At 42.9% G+C, this 23,428-nt stretch overlaps 2 protein-coding genes and 1 pseudogene across 5 annotated transcripts in view; 1 reads left to right on the top strand and 2 right to left on the bottom strand.

Moving 5' to 3' along the window:
* The window catches only part of rapgef2b (Rap guanine nucleotide exchange factor 2b), a 99,879-nt gene extending 92,167 nt beyond the window's left edge, over positions 1–7,712 (bottom strand). For all 4 annotated transcript variants that reach the window (XM_061079055.1, XM_061079056.1, XM_061079052.1 and 1 more), the window contains exon 1: positions 6,962–7,712. In XM_061079055.1, coding sequence (XP_060935038.1) covers positions 6,962–7,030 — 69 coding nt within the window. In that variant the 5' untranslated portion in view covers positions 7,031–7,712. The remainder of the gene's footprint in view (positions 1–6,961) is intronic.
* A 2,427-nt stretch (positions 7,713–10,139) lies between these two features.
* LOC133011482 (protein SPMIP2) lies at positions 10,140–12,187 on the top strand. Its single transcript, XM_061079208.1, has 3 exons — positions 10,140–10,203; positions 10,972–11,201; positions 12,125–12,187. Exons 1-3 carry the CDS (start codon positions 10,140–10,142, stop codon positions 12,185–12,187), a joined length of 357 nt encoding a protein of 118 aa, XP_060935191.1.
* A 3,571-nt stretch (positions 12,188–15,758) lies between these two features.
* Positions 15,759–21,730, bottom strand: LOC133011481 (high-affinity choline transporter 1-like; annotated as a pseudogene).
* Positions 21,731–23,428: the final 1,698 nt, after the last annotated feature.

The following is a 23,428-nucleotide window of genomic DNA, read 5'->3' as shown; positions in this document are numbered from 1 at the left end:
GTGCACCTACCTTCGTCGTGAGTAAACAAAAAAGTACAAGTGCAATCACAGATGTAGATATGTTGCTATCAGATGATAAGGAGCAGTATCTTGGTTTTGTGGTTCCTGACTACTAAATGATGCTCTATGTGGCTGAAAGCCGCACTTTGTTGACCTCACTTTAGTCTCAGTGGTGCATTCAAACACAAACTAGTCTGGATTGGTCTTTTCATTATTAGATTTTAGGGAGTAACAGGAGCACAGGGCTGCACAAACATCCTGGTGTATTCCGGTAAGGAACAAATCTGGAATGCAAAGGCTTTCTGGCTCATAGTCAGCCATGATATCAGACGTTCATATGTTCAATTAAACTGTAAGAACCTGCTATAAAAGCCATCTTCCTGCAGTGAGGCGATTATTTATACGTTTAAGATGAGGGCCTTTTCATCAGCTGCTCCCTGTGCAGTCATCGCGCTAAAGACTCCATGCTTTTAATGCAATAATCAATAGCTTTTATGAGCCCATTGACCACCAGTCTGGACTGTGTTATATTGCCATCACAATCTAATGAGCAAAGAAACTGATGTGAAAGTCAGAGCACGGTTCAAACGAGCCAATCAGGAGCTGCACTGGTGTGTGGGCAACGCACGTCGGAGCATTTTATTTTTTTTTTCTTCCCTTGAAATGATCCCCCTGTATTTAAAGTGGGGAGGACTACGTCACCGTGACCGCTGTGTGTGCGTGTAACCACTTCGGCCTGCGCTCAGCCTCCGCTCTCAACACAGGAATAACATGTGACATCATTCCTACCGGGATACAGCGCTGCCGAGCACGAGCAAACACCGAGGCAGGCGGCACCTAAATTTACAGGATGGATGGGAGTTGTGCAGAATTAGAAAAACCCTGTGCTGCCAGAGACAAATGACAGCATTACCACGGCAGAAGAGGACAGAAGTCCAGGTTAACTTCCTTGAGCCGAAGTCCAGGAGTGGGTTTTTAAATAGTTGTTCACATGCTTCAGACAAAAATAGGCAGACGGCTGCAAAACAACACCCAGTTTCAGAAAATAAAAACAGCTTCAGGGGGGAAAGGGGTTTCGCTTTAAGACCGTCTTCCTGCCTCAGAGTTCAAACAAAATCCTGACGCTTTTCCTCTTCCTGATTGTACCGAGCAGGATGCTGACAGACAAGGCAGCTTTGTGCTCATCCGTCACTTAACATGTAGCAACTGCTTCCTGTACAGGTCGATCATCGGCTGTACTTCACTCTGTTTGGGGCTCTAAAAGTTTGCCTGCAATACAGTAATTGAATAGGATCTTTCATGTAGTGATTTTAAATGAAATGTGTTGCATAAATATTGAGAATAGGCTGAAATTATTATATCTACTATTCAAATAAAATAGAGTACGACGCAAAATTGAATTTGCATCACACACACACACATATCTATACATATGCCCACGAGCCATTTGCGTATTCAAAAATAATATGGCTGAATGCATTAAGAGCTCTGCAACATTTATATTCTGTAATTATTTTTGTTCTAGTATAAACTGAGGATCTTTGCTAATATCCTGCCCAGTTTTAAAGGATTAAACCAAATGTCATGCTTCGATAAATATTTTAATAAAGAGGAACAGCCTTTGTCTGTTATGTAACAGACAAATAACAGGGCACAGGAATGGTATGTCCAGGTTGGCATGCCAGCTCTTCTATTTTGTATCTGTCTATTTTGTACATAGCACACGTTCAACACTCAGTCTACTAACATATTAACATTTTAGACATTTCTCGTATTACCAGGAGCTTTAAACTCCTCATTGCTCCTTTCTTATGCTGACGACCAGCTAATTATCCAGATACTAAACCTTATTTATTCACGACAAGTCTTCAGGGTTATAAATATCCTCTAAATGTTTCTCGTCTGCGTGCAGACACTGCAGCCCGGTGCTCATCCCCCTCATTAGGTCGAGAATATGTGGAAATAATGTAAAGTAGGCAGCCTGTCCCTCCAGCTATGAAGCTGTAAAAAGCAGGGTCACGGCAGAGGACTGTTGTTTGTGGCCTCTGGCTTTGCCACCTGGCTTGAAGAGAGAAGAGACGTCTCTCCCCGGCACAGTTTCTAGTTGCAAATAAACGGAGGAGCGAAAGCAGAAGAGTTTGTCGGTGCACCCCGAGGGGCCAGGTGGTGCATGTGGATTTCTGTTCCTGTAAGACCACAGAAAGTGATTTCACTCTCTCGGTATGACACCGTTGATTCAGGAGAGCGATGCTGCAGCAGAGCGTGCACTTCAAATCGGTCGAGTCTGGTTTAGTTCAATTCCTCTGAGGCCCAAAATAATGACATTAAATGTCCAAGAACGTAAACAAGTTATTCTCAATACACGTATACACAGCCACGACTATTCAGAGTTATGAGCTAATTGCAGACTGAAGACTTGAGACTGCAACTGGTCAGTGTGGAATGTTCCAGCTTATGCATCTACTAAAACTTCTGACTTATATAAAAAAAACATATACGCACTTTCACTTACATACTAATGATAAAAAACGATTCCTCCCAGGTTACTCGAGAACATATCTTTTAAACCATAGTGGAAATGTTATTTATAATCATATTAAAAGAAGAACATGAAGCAACTCCTCACTTTTGATTAGGCGGCTGGAGTTTCTACTTGATCATTTCATGGCAGTGTATATGAATCAAAGAGTCTATAATATCTTGAAAGATCATTTCCGTATCTCTGATAAGTCAAATTTAAATTTAGATGACACATCAGGTTCACATTAGTCCTTAAATATAACCCATACTGGTAAGACCCGTCTTCTGAAGCAGACTCACTGTCATTGTCTCACCTCCACATCTGACAACAACCCTCTTCCTGTAATGTTCTGCTGCAGTCGCTTTTAAGTGGATAAAAACACATTTCTAAAAGGAGACGGTAGAAGAGAAGCTCCTGTAAGATAAAAGCACGTCGTCCACCCTACAACAAAATTTAAAATAGCTCGAATGTGAGGCTGCTCTGCCAGTTGGCAAAAATAAATGGATGATCACAAATTCAAAATCCTCTAGTCCAATGTTTCTGAGAACCATGCCACATATTAGAGAAATACTTCAGTTAAATTCAAAGGGATGTAATTTTATCACAAATACTGAAAAAACTAATTACTGATCAAACAGCCGTCTTATTTAATCGTAATTCTTATCGCAACTTCAGCAAATACGCAGCTTTGCTCTCTAGAAGAATTGTGTCATCCCTCTTCCTCGAGTATCCGACTGCCTCCTCCTCCTCTTCAGCCCGATGTCAAAAATCCAGTAGCCTCCCAGTAACAGCCCGAAGAGAAGCGAACTGACAAAGCCTGGCGCGAACACTATAGCTGTCAAGTGGCCGGTTATTTAACCTGCCGTGTGACAATAGGGTTGAGGCAGAGGGTCAAATCCCACTGTGGTCCGTTCTTGAGCGATAAAGACAGATCCTCTGACCGTTGGCTAATCCTGACCGAGAGGCCCTGCCAGCGCCATTAGGCTAAACGGTGTCAGACGCCACATTCGCTGGACGCTCGGTAGAAGAACACTGGGGAAGGAGCTGCTATTAAAAAAGACAGAGGGAGAAGAGCATCCGGGACTGAGGGTCAAATGAGATTGAGCACCGTGAAGATTAATGTCAAAAAAAAGACTTCTCAATTATAATCATATAGCTTCCGGACGTTCTATAGAATGACCACAGGCTCATTTTATATAGACGTCTAAGTCCTGTGATCACATTCCACCTTTCCCCCCCAATGACGAACCCATTCCTAAACATTGAGAATTAGTCATTGTTCAAACTGGCATAGTTTGCCTCTGCATTAATTTTTCATCACTTCTCAAAGACCTGCTGAATGAAATGTTTGTACACTGACTCAGCACCAGGTCACGCTGCAAGTGTTGAAGGAGCACAGCCATCAAACCAAGTGGGACGTAGATCATACAAGCCTCGGCATTTCTTATTAAGAAGATTTTTCTCTTGGCAGGTTCAGACGTTCTCAGAAAACAGCATTCAGACTGTAAGTTCTTTCAGGTGTTTGCAGGATGGAGCATGTTAAATATGAGAAGTACGACGGCTTTGAATCATATTCTCTCTTCCACACCCACAGCAGGCAACACTGCAGAGCTAGATCTTGTTATCATTTAAAAGGGCGATATCATGAAACCTACTTGAAACTATTTCCTCCAGAAATATCCAGTTTTGAGGGGAAATGAAGTAAATGTATATTCAGGATATCAGTTCCCGAAATGTGCCAGATGTTTTTACATCAAGCTCCATTTATAATTTACAAGGACAATGGTGAAAGTTTTAGAAAAGAATGTCAAAAAAAGATTCCTCAATCGGCACAGCATCCTTCCAGCGGGTTTCATGAAAAACTATTCAGTTTTTGTTGTGTTGTTTTGCTTCTTCCTCCGAGGTAGAAATTGAAGATTGGCAATTGAAGGTCAATCAAATGTCGTGAGCAACAGAAGCAACTTATAAATAACCTCATTAGTTAATTAGCAGAAATAAACTGTCAACAGTCTTGATGTAAAATGTTCTATAAGGTCACACAATTTGTTCTTGGGTATAATATGATAGTTAATTAAATATTTTAGTTTTAGACTGTAGGTCCAATATATTTCAAATATTTTGCCTTTTGTGCCAAAAGAAAAGATAAATCAGGAAACGATCAATTCTTGAAGCCTCAGGACAAAAAACTATTCTGCCTGCTCCTGTCTTACGTGAACATTTCTGCTACTGATGCGAGCCAAAATCTATACCTCCATCTTTCTTCCCCCTGGACCGTGGAGGCATCGCTCACCTGCTCCTTGCACCCGGCTGTAAACTCCCCCGACCTCATGTAGAGCGGTTAACAAGCCATCAGTGACACCACCAGTAACTGTTTCCTCAATGTCAGACAAACGGGCAGATGGCTGTGCCACTAACTGCAGCCCACTGGTTTTAAGTGGTGGTCTATTGATTGTCCATTGTGTGTAAAGCCTCTGCTAGGGTACAACCGAGCAGGATCCCTGTGCAGCGGAGGCAGCGCTCCAAATGAATTACCAAAATACAATCCCAGGAGACAAACTGGATTTATTGGGTGTATCTGTGAAGCAAAGCTGATCCTATCTGAGGTCATACACACAGCCCGGGTGCTGGTGTGCCTGTGGCTCAAGGGCAACAACCACAGCCCACAGGATTTGCATGTTCAGAAGACATCCAGCTAGAGGGATGCTTGGGTGGCACGGTGCAGAGACAGTTACTGTCTGCAGCAACCAATGATAAAACTCCACTTGATCAATGGTGATTAATAGGAAGAGAAATCGAAAATCTTAAAATCCTTAGATTCTGCCTTGCTCTATCAGAAATGGTGATTGGTATAATTGCAAAAGCCCAATTAGACAAATTGGGCATTGGAAATAAAAATGATTAACATGGCTTGCGATTACGCTAACATCGCGATACTCGATATATTGCGACAAAATCATTTTCACAGACACAAATGGAGCTGAAGCATTGTCCCACGTGTGCTGTCCTTTCAATGTCAAACCACAAACTCTCAAAACTATGATCTCTCTATACAAATATCTTATTTTAGAATATAGGACAAGATGGTGAATGTCCCCTGTACTTTCTGAAGGTCTTCTGCACAATTGAATTAACCAACTGCCAGTAGATATAAGCAGGTGGATGTTAGGGACATGTCTTCAGTTGTGCACCTCAGTGTCATCAAGTGTGTTGTGGCCTTGTAATATAGATACAGGTCAAGACTGAGGGTAAGCTGACAGGCGACTGGCTTGTATGGCAGAACTGTGCTCAGCAGATCACACATCATTACCTTTATGTCTTTATCAAACTAAAAACTGTCCCATTATGTGTATATTATACGTAAATATCGATATTTGGTGCCAACATATCGATAATCGTATTAAAGGATGGCGATATATTGCCAAATTGATGTTTTGCAAGACCAGCTTCTTCTCACAAGACCAGCTTCTTCCCGACTGCAGTGGGCCTTATCAACAAGGCCCGGGACCCCCACCTGACTCGGACTTTTATTCCACCCCCACACCTCTAGGATCTGTTAAATTAACACATTATATCATATCATATTATATTATACTGAATTACATTGCATATTGCAATCTGACACTGTTCACTGTTTTGCATTTAGCATTTCACTTTTTACTTCACTTTTTATATCTTTTATATATTTTTATTCAGAAATGTTTATGTCAAAATAAATGTTACTTTGTATGAATATTGGTAAACAGTGAGTAAATATATACTGGTTTCATATTTTTTATTGCTCTCCTATGTATTATTCCTTGTATGTGTAAACGTACTTGGCAATAAAATACTTCTGATTCTGCAAGATTGCACCCCAATTATTTCAGCTGTTATACCCAGTCAGTAAACCCCAGGATTATTAATTAATTCAAATCCATGAGCTGGATGCTCTATAACTTATTCTTTCTTCTGTGCACTTGTGTGTGATGTGCATGTCTGAATATAAAGTGCCTCTCCTGTATCTGTCTCTGCTGTGTTGGAGCTAATATGAGCTACTGGCTAATTTGGGATTAGTCTGAGCCTCTGAAGCGAACATCCCTGCAACTTTACTTTACGTGCCAGATATGCAGAATGCAAAAAGTCCAGTTTCCTGCAGAAACTAAAAAAATATGCACGGTCCCCTGATATGTGCACAGAGCCGGACCTGGACCAGGACCCCGGGTTAGGGGGGTCCGGGTCCCACCGTTATGTTCTGTTAAGTGGCCTCGATGATCCGGAGCTGATCCGGAGCTGTAGCGGGATGTAGCCGAGCTGCTATCCGAATGGCAACAGTTGCACCCGGAGGGGGGGATACTCCAACAGCACAACAGCAGCCGGTACAGAAACACACAAGTGACATTTTGTCTGGTTCTAAAACCAGTAAGGACAACAAATGAGTAAAACCCCAGTCCCTCCACTGACCTGTTGCGTCCGCTCCGCCGGGTTCATCATCACCGCCTGGCGAAAGCTGTTATCCACATAAGACGCCATTGTTTTGGAAAGACGTCGTGTGCAGGATCCCGGACACGACGCCTCTATCCCGGGGAGGAGGAGGAGGGGAGCACGGCGGCGGCGGTGGTGGTGGTGCTGGGGATCCAGGAGGGATGCGGATATAACCTGGAGCAGATGCTAACTGTCCTCCCTCTGCTAACTGTCCGGGTGAGCTAGCGGATGAGCTGGGAGTGCCCCCCCGACTGGAGCCAGGCCACGACTGGAGCCAGACAGCCGAGCCGACCAGTCTCCACTGGGAAGAGTGGGGAAGGGAAGGGAAGGGGGGGGTGTCTGCTGCTGCTCTTTCCGCTGCCTGGAGCCGGAACCGGCAGCCAGCGACACAAGTCCCCGTAAAAAACTACTTTGTCCCCCCCTTTCTTATTTAAAAAAACTAATCTCTCACCGCGGAGAATGTCCCCTTCCTTCGCTGGAGGACGCGGGTCTCCGGAGCTTGTCCCCCGGGTCTTCAGCAGGTTCCTGCCGGGCGACGGAACGAGAGAGAGAGAAACAACGGGTCGGAACGAAACATTAATAAACAATAAACCCAGCTAGCGGCTAACGGCTACAACCGAGGAGCTAGCGGTCCATGTCGAGAGGCAGAACCCGGGGAAACAGTCACTGAGACGCGGGCATGATCCAAGCATTTTTCTGCCCCCCCCTCCTCGGTGGGTCTGGAAGTGAACACGGGTCCGCTGTGTTGTGCGCCACCATGGTGACTGACACCCCGAAGGTCAAGTCGGCAGCATTTAAACGTGACACTTCCGGGAGGCCCTTTCAGAACAAAGCTCCAGTGACCGCAAACGTGCTTTTATTGTCAATTACAGATGAGACAATGGAGGACACGGTGTATTAGGGCGGTGTCTGTGTCTGTGGTTTATATTAAGCGGTGCATTCTGCACATGCTCGTTCATAATACATGGGACTCCCTGCTGTAATTAACTTAGGTAATTAACATAATTTGCTCACATCTCTGCAGGACATATCTCCGGGATATATATTTGATGTGCTACTTTCACCCCATGAAGATGAAATATTTAAGATTTAAGGATAAGGGTGTAATCGTCATGTGCAAGTTAAAAGTCGATGTTGGAGGAGAAGAAACAGGTCAGCTCAGCAGTGTAATAATTCAATTTAAATAAAAGCAAGTAAGAAAGAGCTTTTTATAAACACCAACGACCATCCCTATATGCATGTAGCACTTATACATTTATATTACCTTCTCCGCTGTAATTGAGTTATTTCACATAATCTGCTGATATTTCTACTGGACATTATATATTTTATGTGCTTCTTTCACCCCATGAAGATTAAATATTTCAGATTTAAGGATAAGGTTTTATTCGCCATGTGCAAGCTAACAGTAGATGTTGGAGGAGAAGAAATAGGTCAGTTTAGCAGTTTAATAATTACATATAAATAAAAGCAAGTTAGAAAGAGCTTATTATAAAAAAGTGACCATCCCTGTATGAATGTAGCACTAATACATTTAGATTATCTTCTCTGCTGTAATTCAGGTATTTCACATAATCTGCTGATATCTCTACAGGACATTATATATTTTATGTGCCAATTTCCCCCCATGAAAAATTACGTATTTAAGATTTATGGATAAAAGTTGTAATGCATCACACAAATTCCTGGATGGAAAGATAATAGATACTTTAACTATCCATTAAGAAAAGGTCAATTAAACCCTGGGGGACGATGAAATGCCTCATAGAGCTCTAGCATCGTCTACCATGCATCATAATCATTTTTAACTGTCTGTCCACGTTTGGTTCATATTAATCAGTTTCTATTTAACTGTCCTGTTGTGTTTCAATGTCATTGTTATTCTTAAACAATTATCTTAAATGTTCATTTAGCAATTGATTTTATTTGAAGGACAAATCTTTCATTTCCTGTCTGGCTGTTGTTGTCTCCGTGTGACTTGACAGAGATTTAGTCACAAGGGGCGAGTCCATTTAACAAAAAAGAAAAAGACATGGGAACGAGGAGGGCGAGTGCAATGTCAAAAAGAAGTGCTATAGCGCCACCTAGTGGCTCATCATGGAACACTCATGTAGGTGGATTCAGCCAGTGAAAAGCAAGGTGTGGTCAGTGGTTCAACAGCAACCTAGTTCTCCTTAATGTTTCATCTTCATAGAATGAATATAAGTACATATAATATATTACTGTAGCGATATTAACAGATTGTAAACAATTATGTAAATGTATATTATGTGCAGTGAAATCCATCACTGAATTCACAAACTTCACATGAATACATTTGTTTTTCCAGTCAGTGCATTTCTCTGGTGGAACTTTTCTTCTGGCAAAAACCACTCTTGTTATTTTCGGGCTGCAGTGATCGCTTTAAAACTTAAGATCCTGCAGGGACTGAGTTATCGCCCAGTGTCTGCATAGGGTGTTAAAAGCTGAGATAAGATTAGCAGAGGTAAGGTGTTATTGATCCACAAGGGGAAATTCCCATGTTACAGCAGCAGAGAGGCTAAGAGGAAAATAACTCTTTAAATAAATACAAGATGTAATAAGAAAGGAGGTGCTGATGTAGGCCTTTTATAAGTATAACAATAATATAAGCTTTATTTATTTAGCACCTTTGATAACATGGTTCACAAAGTGCTTTGACAAACAAAGCAGACACAGGATACTCACAGGGGTGATTGCAGAAACAAAATTCACACTGATGAAAAACAATTATAAGAAGACGGACATTCTTACATATATATTCATTCATACATGTGTAGCTATGTGCAATATACAAAATTATCTCAAACTATGAACATTATGCATAATAACATAGCATTGTTATCATGCAAAAAGAGAACTGGCACCATTTCTGCTCCCATGTTGATTTATGTCATGAAGATATCTGGGACAAACTGAATTCAAATGTGCAGTGGACATGGTTCGATGGACGAAACATCCCCTTGCTTTTAGAATGTAACTAGGCCACAAGCACTGACACCATGACAACCGGTTGTTGCATGACAACTGAGCATGACCCCGTGGACGGAGGAGACCGCCGGGCTCAAGTTATCGCCAAGGGTGGCCCATTATTTAGGTGTAAGCAGCTTTGGACCGACTATAAGACAAGAGTCTGGTAATGATGGGAGACAGTGAAGCAGCAGAGGGAAGGTCACAGTGTGGAAGAAGGATGATCTTCACAGGTAGGACCGGATGTTCTTTTATTGTGGTAATGTGAGTGTAGGAAGATAAATGTGTTCGGAAAAGGATGGAATTTGAATGAAAGCAACAAGTCGGTTGTTATGTCTTTAATATGCAACAACTGTTATCTTAAACAGGTCAGCTAGTTGGTTGGGACTCAGGCTGCTGTAACACTTCTTTGAGATGATGCTGAAATAATATAACATCAAAACACTAGTTCTCTGTCAGAGCAAATGTGAATGTAACTGACCACACGGTGGCGCTGTTACCAGGGCCACAAGTAAGTGGACATATTCTGTGAGTGTGTAGGTTTGAGTGTTTAATTATAATAAGCTATCTGTATGTGCATTAAGATTTTGTGAAATTAAAGTGAACTTGTTTGATAGATCTGAGTTTCCTGCTCTGTTTGGGTAAATACTATACAGAGAGTAAATGTGGATGGGAGGCCTTTTCTTCTGTAAATACCTTTCACCTGCAGTTTCTTTTAGGTACATTTTTTGGGATTGATTGCAGATTGTTTGCTTCATGTTTTGCCTATATCTTTATTTTTTATGTTGCAAAAATAAATACTTATTGTTTGATTGTTGTGGCACTGGACATCCTGGGGAGTGGGGAAAAGGGTTATTCTCGGGTTACCCCACACCGGGCGTAACATTACATTGTCAATGCACTTGTTATTGTCTGTCTCTGTCATATGACCGAACACACATGAACATTTCCTCAATAAAGTATTTAGATGTCTTCTCTTTATGTCCCCTGCGTCTGTCAAGGTCCAGATGGAATCGGAGACTACAGGCCGAGATCAAATTATTTCCCCCGGCACATCGGTGAGGGCGCCTCGTCACCTGAGGCCACAGGAGACCTCAGTTATCTGTGCCGGGCTGCACCATGTGCCCCCCCTCCTATGCCCAGGCAGAGCTACGTGGGGGAGGTGGGCTGGGGCTGGCAGTACAACCAGCTGTTGAACAGTGGGGCGCTGCTCAGCAATATGCAAATCAAGGTACTGCTTGTGTGCAAATGAGCATGAAGAAGCATCATCATTATCATCTTCACTTAATGCACCACAAAGATTCACTATAATGCAGGAGGACATTTCATTTAATGCAGGATACTGGGATAAATACCAACAGTCACCTGAAATTCAATCAGGCTGCACCAAATTAAACACACTTACAGAAAGCATTACACTAAATACTTATGTCCTGGGAAATCAGTGAAAATGTTTAAGTTAAAGAAAGCTATAAAATATTCCTGGATCATCATTCAATTTTGAATGGGACACTTTAACAAACACAGACACGAGCATAACCTCATTGGCAGAGGTACTTAAGTGACTAGTTATTAAGTCTGGATCATTACTTGTGACCCCAGAAATAGTGATTTCAGACGAATGAGGACGGATGTGGATCTTCATTTTCTTTCTCAGGAAAACTGGTTGTCATAAGGTAAATAAGGCTGCACCAAATTAAACACACTTACAGAAAGCATTACCCTAAATACTTATGTCCTGGGAAATCAGTGAAAATGTTTATGTTAAAGAAAGTTATAAAATATTCCTTGATCATTCATTCGCCCCAGGATCTGGATACGCACCAGTATTTAATGGGTTTTCTGCAGATCCATACCACAAACTTCAATTTGTGTTTATCCATCCAGTAGTTATTTGCGTATTCCTGCTAAATAACAGACGGAAACTTTAACAAACACAGACAAAAACAAAACCTCATTGGAAGAGGTACTAAAGGGACGAGTTATCAAGTCTGGTTTATGACTTGTGACCCCAGAAATAGTTATTCCAGAAGAAATCAGGACGGATGTGGATTTTCATTTTTTTTCTCAAGAAAACTGGTTGTCATAAGGTAAATCAAATAAAACAACATCTCAAGGATGTAATAACCGAGACCTGTCTTCCCCTCCCGACAGAAGACGGACATACGGACGGCAGTGGAGGACAGAGTGACTCACAAGTTTCAGAACCAACAGTGAGACAGAATTTGTTATCCTCACTTTTGTCTTCGTGTTTCAATCGCTCCGACTCGAGTTACAGGTTGGTGCTGTGTCAAATGGACAAGTGACAGCTTGTTGCAGAGTGTTGAGTGACTGCGTTGGAGGTTATCTGCTTGTCCATTCATAATGCAACATGTACATCTCTACAGGGACTAACTCTGCCTCGAGCTGGAGACAGGAAATCAGAAATCATCAAAACACACACACACACACACACACACACACACACACACACACACACACACACACACACACACACACACACACACACACACACACACACACACTGACCCAAACAGACACCTTGGAAGATTCACATTGTCAATTTATCTTCTTGAATGACACAGTATCTACAAGCCATTGCATCATATTCCCGATTCATTTTCAGTGCAAAAAGTTTGCAAACTAATCAAAAATAATAAGTACACTAAACTTTAAAACTATATCTGAATAGAGATACATGTTTTAATTATTTTTCTATTTTCTCTTGTGTTAATTTTCTTACATTGTGGTTTAAATCTTGTTTCAAAAAACAACTCTTCACTTTTATGTTTGCAATTTTGTTCAGGCCCCTTATAATTCAAACTATTTATGTTAATATATTATAACTTTTATATTATATATTATTTATATCATAACAAATTCATATTTTAAGAAATTTTAATATCCTTAATGGTGCAGTAGTCCCACAGATTTCAAGAATATATAACTAAACAGCCCAACACCTTACAGATGGGTTATGTAGGTTTTATTTTCTGATGTGTGAACCTGGAAGTTTCCACATTGTCCATTTATTCACTCCTCTTGTTTTCTGGTCTAATCATCAGAGCCTCGTGGGACCAGGACTCTGAGGTTTGTGCAGAGACAGTGCACATTCATCTATGTCACTGCTTCAGTGTGAGAAATAGAAAAACAATCCGTTTTCAACTGATGTTCTTTATAAATAACTTATGTGAGAAAAACAAGAAAATACTCATATCACAAAATATCTGGGGGGGCAAAAACATATTGAGACATACAGGACACCCAGTTTTAAGGCTGAATAATGGACTGTCTTTATAAAACGAACACGTGTTCGAGCGATGAGAGGAGCTCACAAAGAAACATGTGAGTGAGGAGCTCACAAAGAAACGTGTGAGTGTCCCTCTGCTCCTCAAATGGGCTGATTTGATGAAAGGGTTTGTTATTAGGCTCACAGTCTCTCAGAAGAGATCAACAAATGGTTTCCTGGAATCACGCCCTTCAGCAGCCCTGCACTCAGCACGCACAACACAATCACCGACAACAATAGACGAGTCAATATTTTGTGTCTGTCCCGGGGAACAGGACACACAGCGAGAGCCTCCGACACAAAGGAGCACAGCCTCTTAAAGAGGCAGATGTTAGCCTCCAGTGAAAACAACAGGTTTGAACTGTCTATAGGAAAATATACAATTTAAAAATAATTATAGTACATAGTTTGAAGTACATTGTTGTGTCCTCCCTTTGAGAGGCTTTCGTGAGGCTGAACGACTGCGAGTAGAAAAACCCACTGAGGAGGTGAACAACTTCATATAAAAGCTTTTTATCTCAGCTGGTCAAGCTCAGTTGTTCTTCAAGATAATTGTCTGTCTGTGAGATCTGAAGTCTGCAGATGAATTACTTAATTCAAATGATTCAATTGGACTTATCTGTAAAATATACTTTTCATGATAATAATCATAAAACTCTTTAAAGTAAGTTTATACTTGAGGAAACATAAATTAAAACTAATTGGAGTACATGGTGGAGTTTAGTGTAACCAACAAATTGAAAGGAAAAATAAATATGAACTGTCTTTGTGAGGTGTTTGATTGCTTTATTTTATTATCCCGCAGAAAGAGCCAAATAAAGAAATCTTCCTGTCAATTTTGTGCATAACTTTAGCCGGAAAAAGTCAGTTTGGAGGCGGAGCTTTGATGCAAGGTCCAATGGGATGAGGTGGGATGTATCCGTTTCATTTCTTAGCTTTTTCCAGGATTACCAACCCGTGCTTTAAATACTCCAAATGTATAATGAACTCTTTTGCACATATTTCCTGCTGTGTAATCAGCTTTGCTCCATTAGCCTCCAATTATAGGGTTGGTTTTGATAGGGTTGGAGTCCGGGGGCTTGTGATGTATCACAGGGGGAACACATCTCTGAAAGTGATGAGTTATTATCTATGTGAAATAATATTGAGCCAATTATAAAGCATCACACCCTGCAGATTTACATCTAGATCAGTGATGTATTTCTTTCCCGGACTCCCTGTCCCCCCCCTCCAATGACTTCCTGTTTGTTTCCTCCCAGAAAGAAGATGGCAGATAACTGACGACGAATCAAGATTTCACAGAGACGGGTTGAACAGCAGATGGCATCCCACCACCCACGGCGGCCAGAGGAGCAGGCTGCTAATGAGACTTGTCGAGTTGGATTAAACATCTTTTAATTCCTGTAGCATGTCGAGCATTCAGCACTTTCATTTGTCACTTCCCCCCCCCCCCGCAGCCAGAATGATGAAAGAGAACTTCACATAAATTCATCAAAGAGCCTCAGTTTGTTGTCCTGCACAAGTCGACACACACACACACACACACACACACACACACACACACACACACACACACACACACACACACACACACACACACACACACACACACCTTTGAAAGTTCATTGAAAGTTTACGACGCCCCTTCATTAGCAAATCATATAGGAATTCTGAACTTGTGTAAAGCCTTGGCAGGAAAATCTGGGCAAAGAGGCAATTTGCTCAATGTGGTGGAACAAGGCAGATATAGTTTTGAGATAATTTCCAAAAACAAAAGCGATATCAAATTCAAGGTCTTCAAGTGTCTCCCTCTGTGTCAGATGCAGGACTTTTCATTTCCTACACCTGTTTATGTTGGTTTGTTTGTTTCTAAGACAGATTACACAAAAACAACTAAATGGATTTTTTTAATGAAGCTTGGTAGAAGGATGGAAAATGAGCCAAAGAAGAATCCTTTTTGTTGTAAATCTGGATAAAGGGGCAGATCCAGGAATCCTTATCACTTCTGTTAACACGTTTTTCGGCATTATGTTATTTCTCAGATAATGAATAAATCTTGATGAAAATCAGGCATATTTAGGAGGTGGGTATGTACAGTTTGGTGTGGATCAATTTAGAATCTAAAGAATTCAAATGTGGTTTCATAAGGGGACTGTTGGGCCTCAATGGATGTATGTGCTCTACTGTGGGTCATTCTAGTTCCTCTAAGACAAAACATGGTGATATCAAAATCTTTGCAGTTCAGTAGATCTCGCTGTCATTCGTCCCAGTATAAACAAAGAACCCAATAAAGGACCAAAGTTGCAATAAGATCAGATTTTAATGAAAGAAAGTCAATCTTTTTGAACAGTAGACAAATGTGCTCAGTGAATTGTTGCCTTCTATGTTCACTTTTCTTAACACCCCTGTGTTTTGGATGCAGAAGTCACCATCGGGCTGTAGGATGCGATAGAACTTCCTGGTCTGCGTTAGAATTCAAACAACAGATATTCAGGGACTCTAACATAGACAGGCCTCAGTCTGAGGACATGTGTTATCCAGTGTCTCATTCTCATTGTCTTCTTTGGCCCCATGTTCCAGTGTCAGCTCTTGTGCTGATTGCTGGACTTTCACCTTGAACACGTCACACTTCTCAGGTAACAGGCCTTTGTTGAAGAGCACCGACGTCAGATAGGAGAACAACACGGTGGCAGCAATGGCAGACAGCATGGAGATGGTCTTAACTGGAGCGTGCTGGACACAAACTCCATCCTCAAGAACACATCCTGGGAAGTGGAGGACCACTGGCAGCCCGAGTGATGGGAGTCCACTGAGAACCCTGAGCACCAATCCCACCACACAGCCCATAACAGGACCGTAACCATTGGAGATATTGACGAAGAGGACGCAGACCAGTTGAGGCAAGATTATGACGTAGGCCGCTTCAGCACCACAAGAATCCAGAAGGGTAAGACACTGTTTCTCTGGCTGGTTAGTGATGTACCAACCAAACCCACGACCATCACAGCAACTCGGATCACCCACTGAATCTCTCTGTCAGATGCCTGGAGAAAAAGTAGAGAGGAGGAGCAGAAGAGGTTTGAGATAGGGCTACAAAATATTTCCAAAGTATAGTAGAGGCAAATTCTATGTTTCAGTTGTGTGAAATGTTACTGACTTGGGAGCAGTAAGACACCTATAATTTTAAAGAATATTTTACACTAAATGCATCTAATATTGTGTTGGTCATATTTAAATCATTCATTACGTTTTTTGGGGAAAAAAAAGACGATCACATAAAAAAATCGCATATTAAATCGCAATCGCAATATTGGGGGGGAAAAAAATCGCAATTCGATTATTTTCCCAAATCGTTCAGCCCTAGTTTGAGATACTAACTATTATCTTAAAATTCTATTTTCTCACCTTTGGCCTCAGGATGATCTTGTATATGTTGGAGGTGAAGACAGAAGCAGCAGAAATCAAACCAGAATCAGCAGATGACATCACAGCAGCAGCAACACATCCAGTTCCGATTATGGAGATGAAGGTCGGGGTTAGGTGCTGTAATGTGAGGGGCAGGACTTGAGCTGTTTCCCCACGTTCATATGGAAAAGGAGAACCATAAGACGTCAGGTTCCAATCTGAGGAGCATCATCTCATCTCTCATCTCATCGTCATCCGTTTATCCGGGGTCGGGTCGCAGGGGGAGCAGCTCAAGCAGGGGGCCCCAGACTTCCCTTTCCCGGGCCACATTGACCAGCTCTGACGGGGGGATCCCGAGGCGTTCCCAGGCCAGTGTTGAGATATAATCTCTCCACCTAGTCCTGGGTCTTCCCCGAGGTCTCCTCCCCACTGGACGTGCCTGAAACACCTCCCAAGGGAGGCGCCCAGTGGGCATCCTTACCAGATGCCCGAACCACCTCAGCTGACTCCTTTCTAAGTAAAGGAGCAGCGGCTCTAATCCGAGTCCCTCACGGATGACTGAGCTTCTCACCCTATCTCTAAGGGAGACGCCAGCCACCCTTCTGAGAAAACTCATCTCGGCCGCTTGTACCCGCGATCTCGTCCTTTCGGTCATCACCCAGCCCTCATGACCATAGGTGAGGATAGGAACGAAGATCGACCGGTAGATCGAGAGCTTTGCCTTGCGGCTCAGCTCTCTTTTCGTTATAACGGTGTGGTAAAGCGAACGCAATACCGCCCCCGTTGCTCCGATTCTCCGGCCAATCTCACGCTCCATAGTACCCTCACTCGCGAACTAGACCCCGAGGTACTTGAACTCCTTCACTTCGGCTAAGGACTCATTTCCTACCCGGAGTAAGCAATCCATCGGTTTCCTGCTAAGAGTCATGGCCTCAGATTTAGCGGTGCTGATCCTCATCCCAGCCGCTTCACACTCGGCCGCCAGCCGATCCAGTGAGTGCTGAAGGTCACAAGCCGATGATCCAATGAGGACCACATCATCCGCAAAAAGCAGTGACGAGATCCTCAGACCACCGAACTGCAACCCCTCCCCACCACGACTACGCCTCGATATCCTGTCCATGTATATCACAAACAGGATTGGTGACAAGGCGCAGCCCTGGCGGAGACCAGCACCCACTGAGAACGAAACTGACTTGCTGCCGAGGACCCGAACACAGCTCTCGCTTTGGGAGTACAGGGATTGGATGGCCCTGAGGAGAGACCCCCTTACCCCATACTCCCGCAGCACCTCCCACAGTTTCTCCCGGGGGACCCGGTCATACGCCTTCTCCAGATCCACAAAACACAAGTGGACCGGATGGGCATACTCCCAGGCCCCCTCCAGGATCCTTGCGAGAGTGAAGAGCTGGTCCGTAGTTCCACATCCGGGGCGAAAACCGCATTGTTCCTCTTCAATCTGAGGTTTGACGATCGGCCGAACCCTCCTTTCCAGCACCTTGGAGTAGACTTTACCAGGGAGGCTGAGAAGTGTGATACCCCGATAATTGGTACACACTCTCTGGTCCCCCTTTTTGAACAGGGGAACCACCACCCCGGTTTGCCACTCCTTTGGCACTGTACCCGACTCCCACGCGATGTTGAATAGGCGTGTCAACCATGACAGCCCCTCAACACCCATAGCCTTTAGCATTTCTGGCTGGATCTCATCAATCCCTGGGGCTTTGCCACTGCGGAGATGTTTGACTACCTCAGTGACCTCCACCAGGGAAATTGACGACGAAACACCATCAACCTCGAGCTCTGCCTCCAACATAGAGGGCGTGTTATTCGGATTCAGGAGTTCCTCAAAGTGTTCCTTCCAACGTCCGACGACCTCCTTAGTTGAGGTCAACAGAGTCCCATCCTTACTGTACACAGCTTGGATGGTTCCCCGTTTCCCCCTCCTGAGGTGCCGGATAGTCTTCCAGAAACACTTTGGTGCCGACCGAAAGTCCTTCTCCATGACCTCTCCGAACTTCTCCCACACCCGCTGCTTAGCCTCCGACACGGCAGCAGCTGCAGCCCTTCGGGCCTGTCGGTACCCTGCAACCGAGTCAGGAGTCCTCCAGGATATCATATCCCGGAAGGCCTCCTTCTTCAATCGGACGGCTTCCCTGACCACCGGTGTCCACCACGGTGTCCGGGGGTTACCGCCCCTTGAGGAACCTAAGACCCTGAGGCCACAGCTAGCCGCCGCAGCTTCAGCAATGGAGGCTTTGAACACCGCCCACTCCGGCTCAATGTCCCCAACCTCCACAGGAATGCCAGAAAAACTCCGCCGGAGGTGTGAGTTGAAGATACCTAGGACGGGGGCCTCCTCCAGACGTTCCCAGTTCACCCGCACTACTCGTTTGGGCTTACCAGGTCTATCCGGAAATTTCCCCCATTCCCTGATCCAACTCACAACCAGATGGTGGTCGGTTGACAGTTCCGCCCCTCTCTTTACCCGAGTGTCCAAAACATGCGAGGAGCAGACCAAAAAAAATTTGACTCTCCTGCACTAAGGATTGGGACTCAGCACTTTGTTTTTATAAGGTAATGGATTTGTTTTCTGTGATTTAACTATTGATTTTACATGTTTTGTTCTTTTTGTAACATTAAATACAACAGATAAGTGGATGTAAGATTTCACAGTTAACATAAGTATGTAGAAGTTGTCAGTACCTGTAGATGCAGCAGCAGCCCCAAGCAGTATTGGAGGTATTGCAAACACAAGTCCGATCTTGATGCTTGATCGTGATCTTGCTGGCTGCTGACCAGAGACTATGATGTAGCAGGACTACTTGACATATAGTATTGAAGTTATCCTTCAAAAATGTTTACCCTCATCGATGCTGCTAAAAAACTTTAATCCTGATGATGTTTTCCTACACTTGACATCTATTGCACTTCTGTCCGTCCTGGGAGAGGGATCCCTCACATGTGGCTCTCTCTGAGGTTTCTACGTATTTTTACCTGTTAAAAGGGTTTTTAGTAGTTTTTCCTTACTTTTGTTGAGGGTTAAGGACAGAGGATGTCACCATGTTAAAGCCCTATGAGACAAATTGTTATTTGTGAATGTGGGCTATACAAATAAAATTTGATTGATGACAAGTAGGACGAAAGCAGCGACAAAGCACGAGAGCTTAGCTGTGGCCAATGAAGAAGCTGCCAACGTCCTCTGGTGTAAACACTGATGTCCCAGACTTCCCAGTGCCTTGAAAATGGAACAAAATTTAAATATGAGTCATGTGTCTTTATCTTGGGGAATCTCTCGACACTAGAGTGAAGTACATTTGACATCAGCCACAGTTTTGCTCCATCTTACAAACATCTCAAGAAGTCATCAATCATGATGCCGGTCTTCTCCAGTCCTGGTGCACCGATCCAGGAAGCGTGCAAGGTGTTGTTCATCAGTTTCTTGCTGATGTCCAAGCAGTTAGGGTTCATCATGACAAAGGGAACACACAGCCACTGCAGAGACAAATACAAATGTAAGTAATGAACAAGGACTCCAGCACTTTATAAAACCATAAAGAACAGCAAATCACCAAGCTAATGAATATCAGAACAAGCTGAATAATGTCAGTGTAGGCCACAGAGTAGAGGCCTCCCAGCAGAGTGTAAATGATGACAACTGCAGCAGAGATCCAGATACACAGAGTGTAGGGAAAATCCAGGACCACACTCATGGTGCCTCCTTTTAAACACCTTGTATCAGTGGAATTCTACTTATATACATACTGTACAAATATCACTGACTCATATTCTTTCAAATACATTGATTTGTAACTGACTTTTAAACACACACATATATGAGGAGAGGTTAAAGTGCTTCTGTATATTCTTGCTTACCTAAACCGACCAGTGTTGTTGTCAGAACTTTTCCATACTTGATGGTGAAAGGATCCATCATTGTGACACACTTCATTTCTCTTAGTGGTTTTGCAAACACCAGGCCACCTTGATGTAATGATGGGGAAAAACAGAAACTAATGATAATATCGAGAAATCATGCAAATAATGATTCAATTTAAGGTGAAATGATGAAGTAAAATTGTCAACTTAAACTTACATATAATAAAAGATAAGCTGTATGCAGTTTACATCGGGGCTGCCCAGGTTAGTCCCATTGACGGAGTGTACACCATCTCAGCTGTAATAATAATAATAATAATACATTTTATTTATAAGGCGCCTTTCAGGACACTCAAGGTCGCCGCACAACAGTCAACAACACAGTCAAAACAAATCTCTAAAACCTCTAAAATGCACAAAGCAGAGCAGCAGCAGAACAACAATTCTGGCAGACAGGAACATTAAGATTTATATGTGGGTTTTAAAGAGAGCGATTGAATTTGGCTCAATGTTCCTGATGTCAGGGGGGAGGGAGTTCCAGAGGTGAGGGGCAGAGCGGCTGAAGGCTCTAGATCCCATGGTGGACAGATGGGCTCGGGGGACGGTCAGGCTGATGGAGGAGGCAGACCTGAGAGACCGGGTAGGGACATTGATATGGAGGAGGTCAGAGAGGTATGGAGGAGCGAGGTTATGGATGTGTGCCCACAATGAAGCCTCCTCCAACCCATGTAGCTGCAGGATGGATCAACACACAGCAGATATTTGGACAAAGACTAAAGGTTAGATCATAATTCAGTATTATGGATCAATAGGATCAGTAGGACTTCATCCAACCAAGACTGTTGTTAGTCAAATCTGATGTGGCTGTTTATTATTCATACTAAACAACAATTCATGATGTTTTCTTGTAAAAGTAATGCTTTTATAAATTGCCAGGTCGTCCTGCCTCCTTGCCTGCGACAAACAGTTTCCATCCTGCTGTCTTCAGCTGAGCTGTCCTCACCTGTCATGGTGAAGATCCCCACCACCAAGTTGATGCTCCGGTTTCCCAGTAACGTCATCTCCGTCTTATTGGCTCCACTTTTCTTCTGTTCCCTCTTGGACTTGAAAGAAGCCCAGATGCCGGTCCCAAGGACCAACAGGTAGAAGAGCACCATCAGTATCACTCCTGGGATGTTCACTGCCATGATGAAGAATGTTGACTGTGTTTCACACCAGCGTGTTTTCACCTGAGTGACTGATGAGAGAAACTGGAAAACAACAGACCTACTTTTGGAAAAACACGTTTGGAAAAAGTGACATGTGTAGCTTCTGAAGATTTCCTGATTCACTCTCTGCTCTTAAAACAAATAATGTGTCTACAGATTCTTTTACGCAAGATAATGTGGCCTTGATGCCCAGATGTAAAAAGCCCTGACATTCATATTGCACTCGAAACGGCGTCATTACATTTCATTTAGCTGACGCTTTCATCCAAAGCGACTGACAATAAGTGCATCAACCATGAGGGAACAAACACAGAACAACAAGAATCAAGTGACTACATTAGCTTAGAAAAAAAGCCAAACTACAAAGTTTTGCATTGTGTCAACTGAGCAGAACTAAACTTTGTTATTTGTGAAGAAAACATTTTTGAATCCAAGTCGTGATCTGAGGAGATGTGTAGACTTTCAGACCAGTGGAGCTGCTGCTTTCTGAATGAGAGGCGGAGGTTCGGATATCCAACAGCACCAGCACAGGGGAAGGCAACCTTTACTATCGAAAGAGCCATTTTGCCCTCTTCCCCCCAAATCAAATTTGTCTGGGGCCGCAAAACATATTTGATACGCAGGTTATAAAAAGTTTTTTTATAGTCATACTATCCAGCACCCGCAGGGACAAGCGCGAGGCCGTAGACTTAACAGGATGTGACGCATATTTTAGTTGACGAAATATTAAATCAAAAATAGAGAGCAGGCCAGACTGGAGGCGGACAAACCAGCTGCAGCTTCTGGTGGTGTTATACACACACGCACACACACACACACACACTCCTGCTCTAAGAGAAGCACCATGTAATCCGTCCTCTGAGCCAAAACAAATCATATCAATAATTATAGAGAGTCTCTAACTGTATAGTTTACTACAATAAAATCTGACCATTATTATAAGTGAGCTACAAGGACATCCGATTCTATGGGATCAGCTGAAACTTGCCGGTAAAACCAGAACAACAGGAACAACATGAACAACAGGAGGCCGTCAGTCTGATAGCCACTTGAAGGCATGCTGAGGTTTTATACTGTTTATATAAGCATGTAAGCTTTTATTATCTCTGTGATACATGTATGGATCCATTGGGCAGTGCAGCAAATCAAGCACGGTAGCTCGGGTTACTGGATTCATAAATGACAGATGATCTACTGGATGAGGTGGACAAGACAAATATTTATCAGGGACAAACAAATGATGCCTGGTCAAAGGATGTATGCACATTGATCTGTAAGTTAGGGTTTGCACAGGTTTTTCTGTACAGTCAAAAGGTAAATCTGCACAAAACAAACAACCGGTGGACAACATATGGACTAAACAAAAGCTGCATGTTCTTACAATGATAAACACTGAACATGGTACAGATAACTCTTTTGTATATAACCCATCCAATAAGCAAAGATCCCTGTGTGCTTAGCTGAGGTCAGACTGTGGAAACTATACATTATGCAGCGGGGGAAGAGCCAAAACAAAGATGTAGATAATGAGTTCCCTTGTTTTCTGCTGTTTCCTATGTGAACTGCTTAATGGTCTGTTGGATAACAAAAAATGTGATATTGATTTTGTACAAATGTATGATTTGCAAAAGGCTAAGTTGTCAGTTTGTGTATTAAAAATATAAATTAGTCAATTTC

The sequence above is a fragment of the Limanda limanda genome, chromosome 10 (genome assembly GCF_963576545.1).
Source record: "Limanda limanda chromosome 10, fLimLim1.1, whole genome shotgun sequence".
Classification (NCBI taxonomy): domain Eukaryota; kingdom Metazoa; phylum Chordata; class Actinopteri; order Pleuronectiformes; family Pleuronectidae; genus Limanda; species Limanda limanda.
The sequence above is the reverse complement of the archived record's forward strand: the minus strand, read 5'-3'. Positions and strand labels throughout refer to the sequence as shown.

Bases quoted from the DNA above. Each gene is read 5' to 3' on its own strand.
- LOC133011482 (XM_061079208.1), top strand. From the start codon at position 10,140: ATGATGGGAGACAGTGAAGCAGCAGAGGGAAGGTCACAGTGTGGAAGA. The intron at 10,204-10,971 runs GTAGGACCGGAT...GCGTCTGTCAAG, and splicing joins AAGAAGGATGATCTTCACAG to GTCCAGATGGAATCGGAGAC. The intron at 11,202-12,124 runs GTACTGCTTGTG...CCCTCCCGACAG, and splicing joins TCAGCAATATGCAAATCAAG to AAGACGGACATACGGACGGC.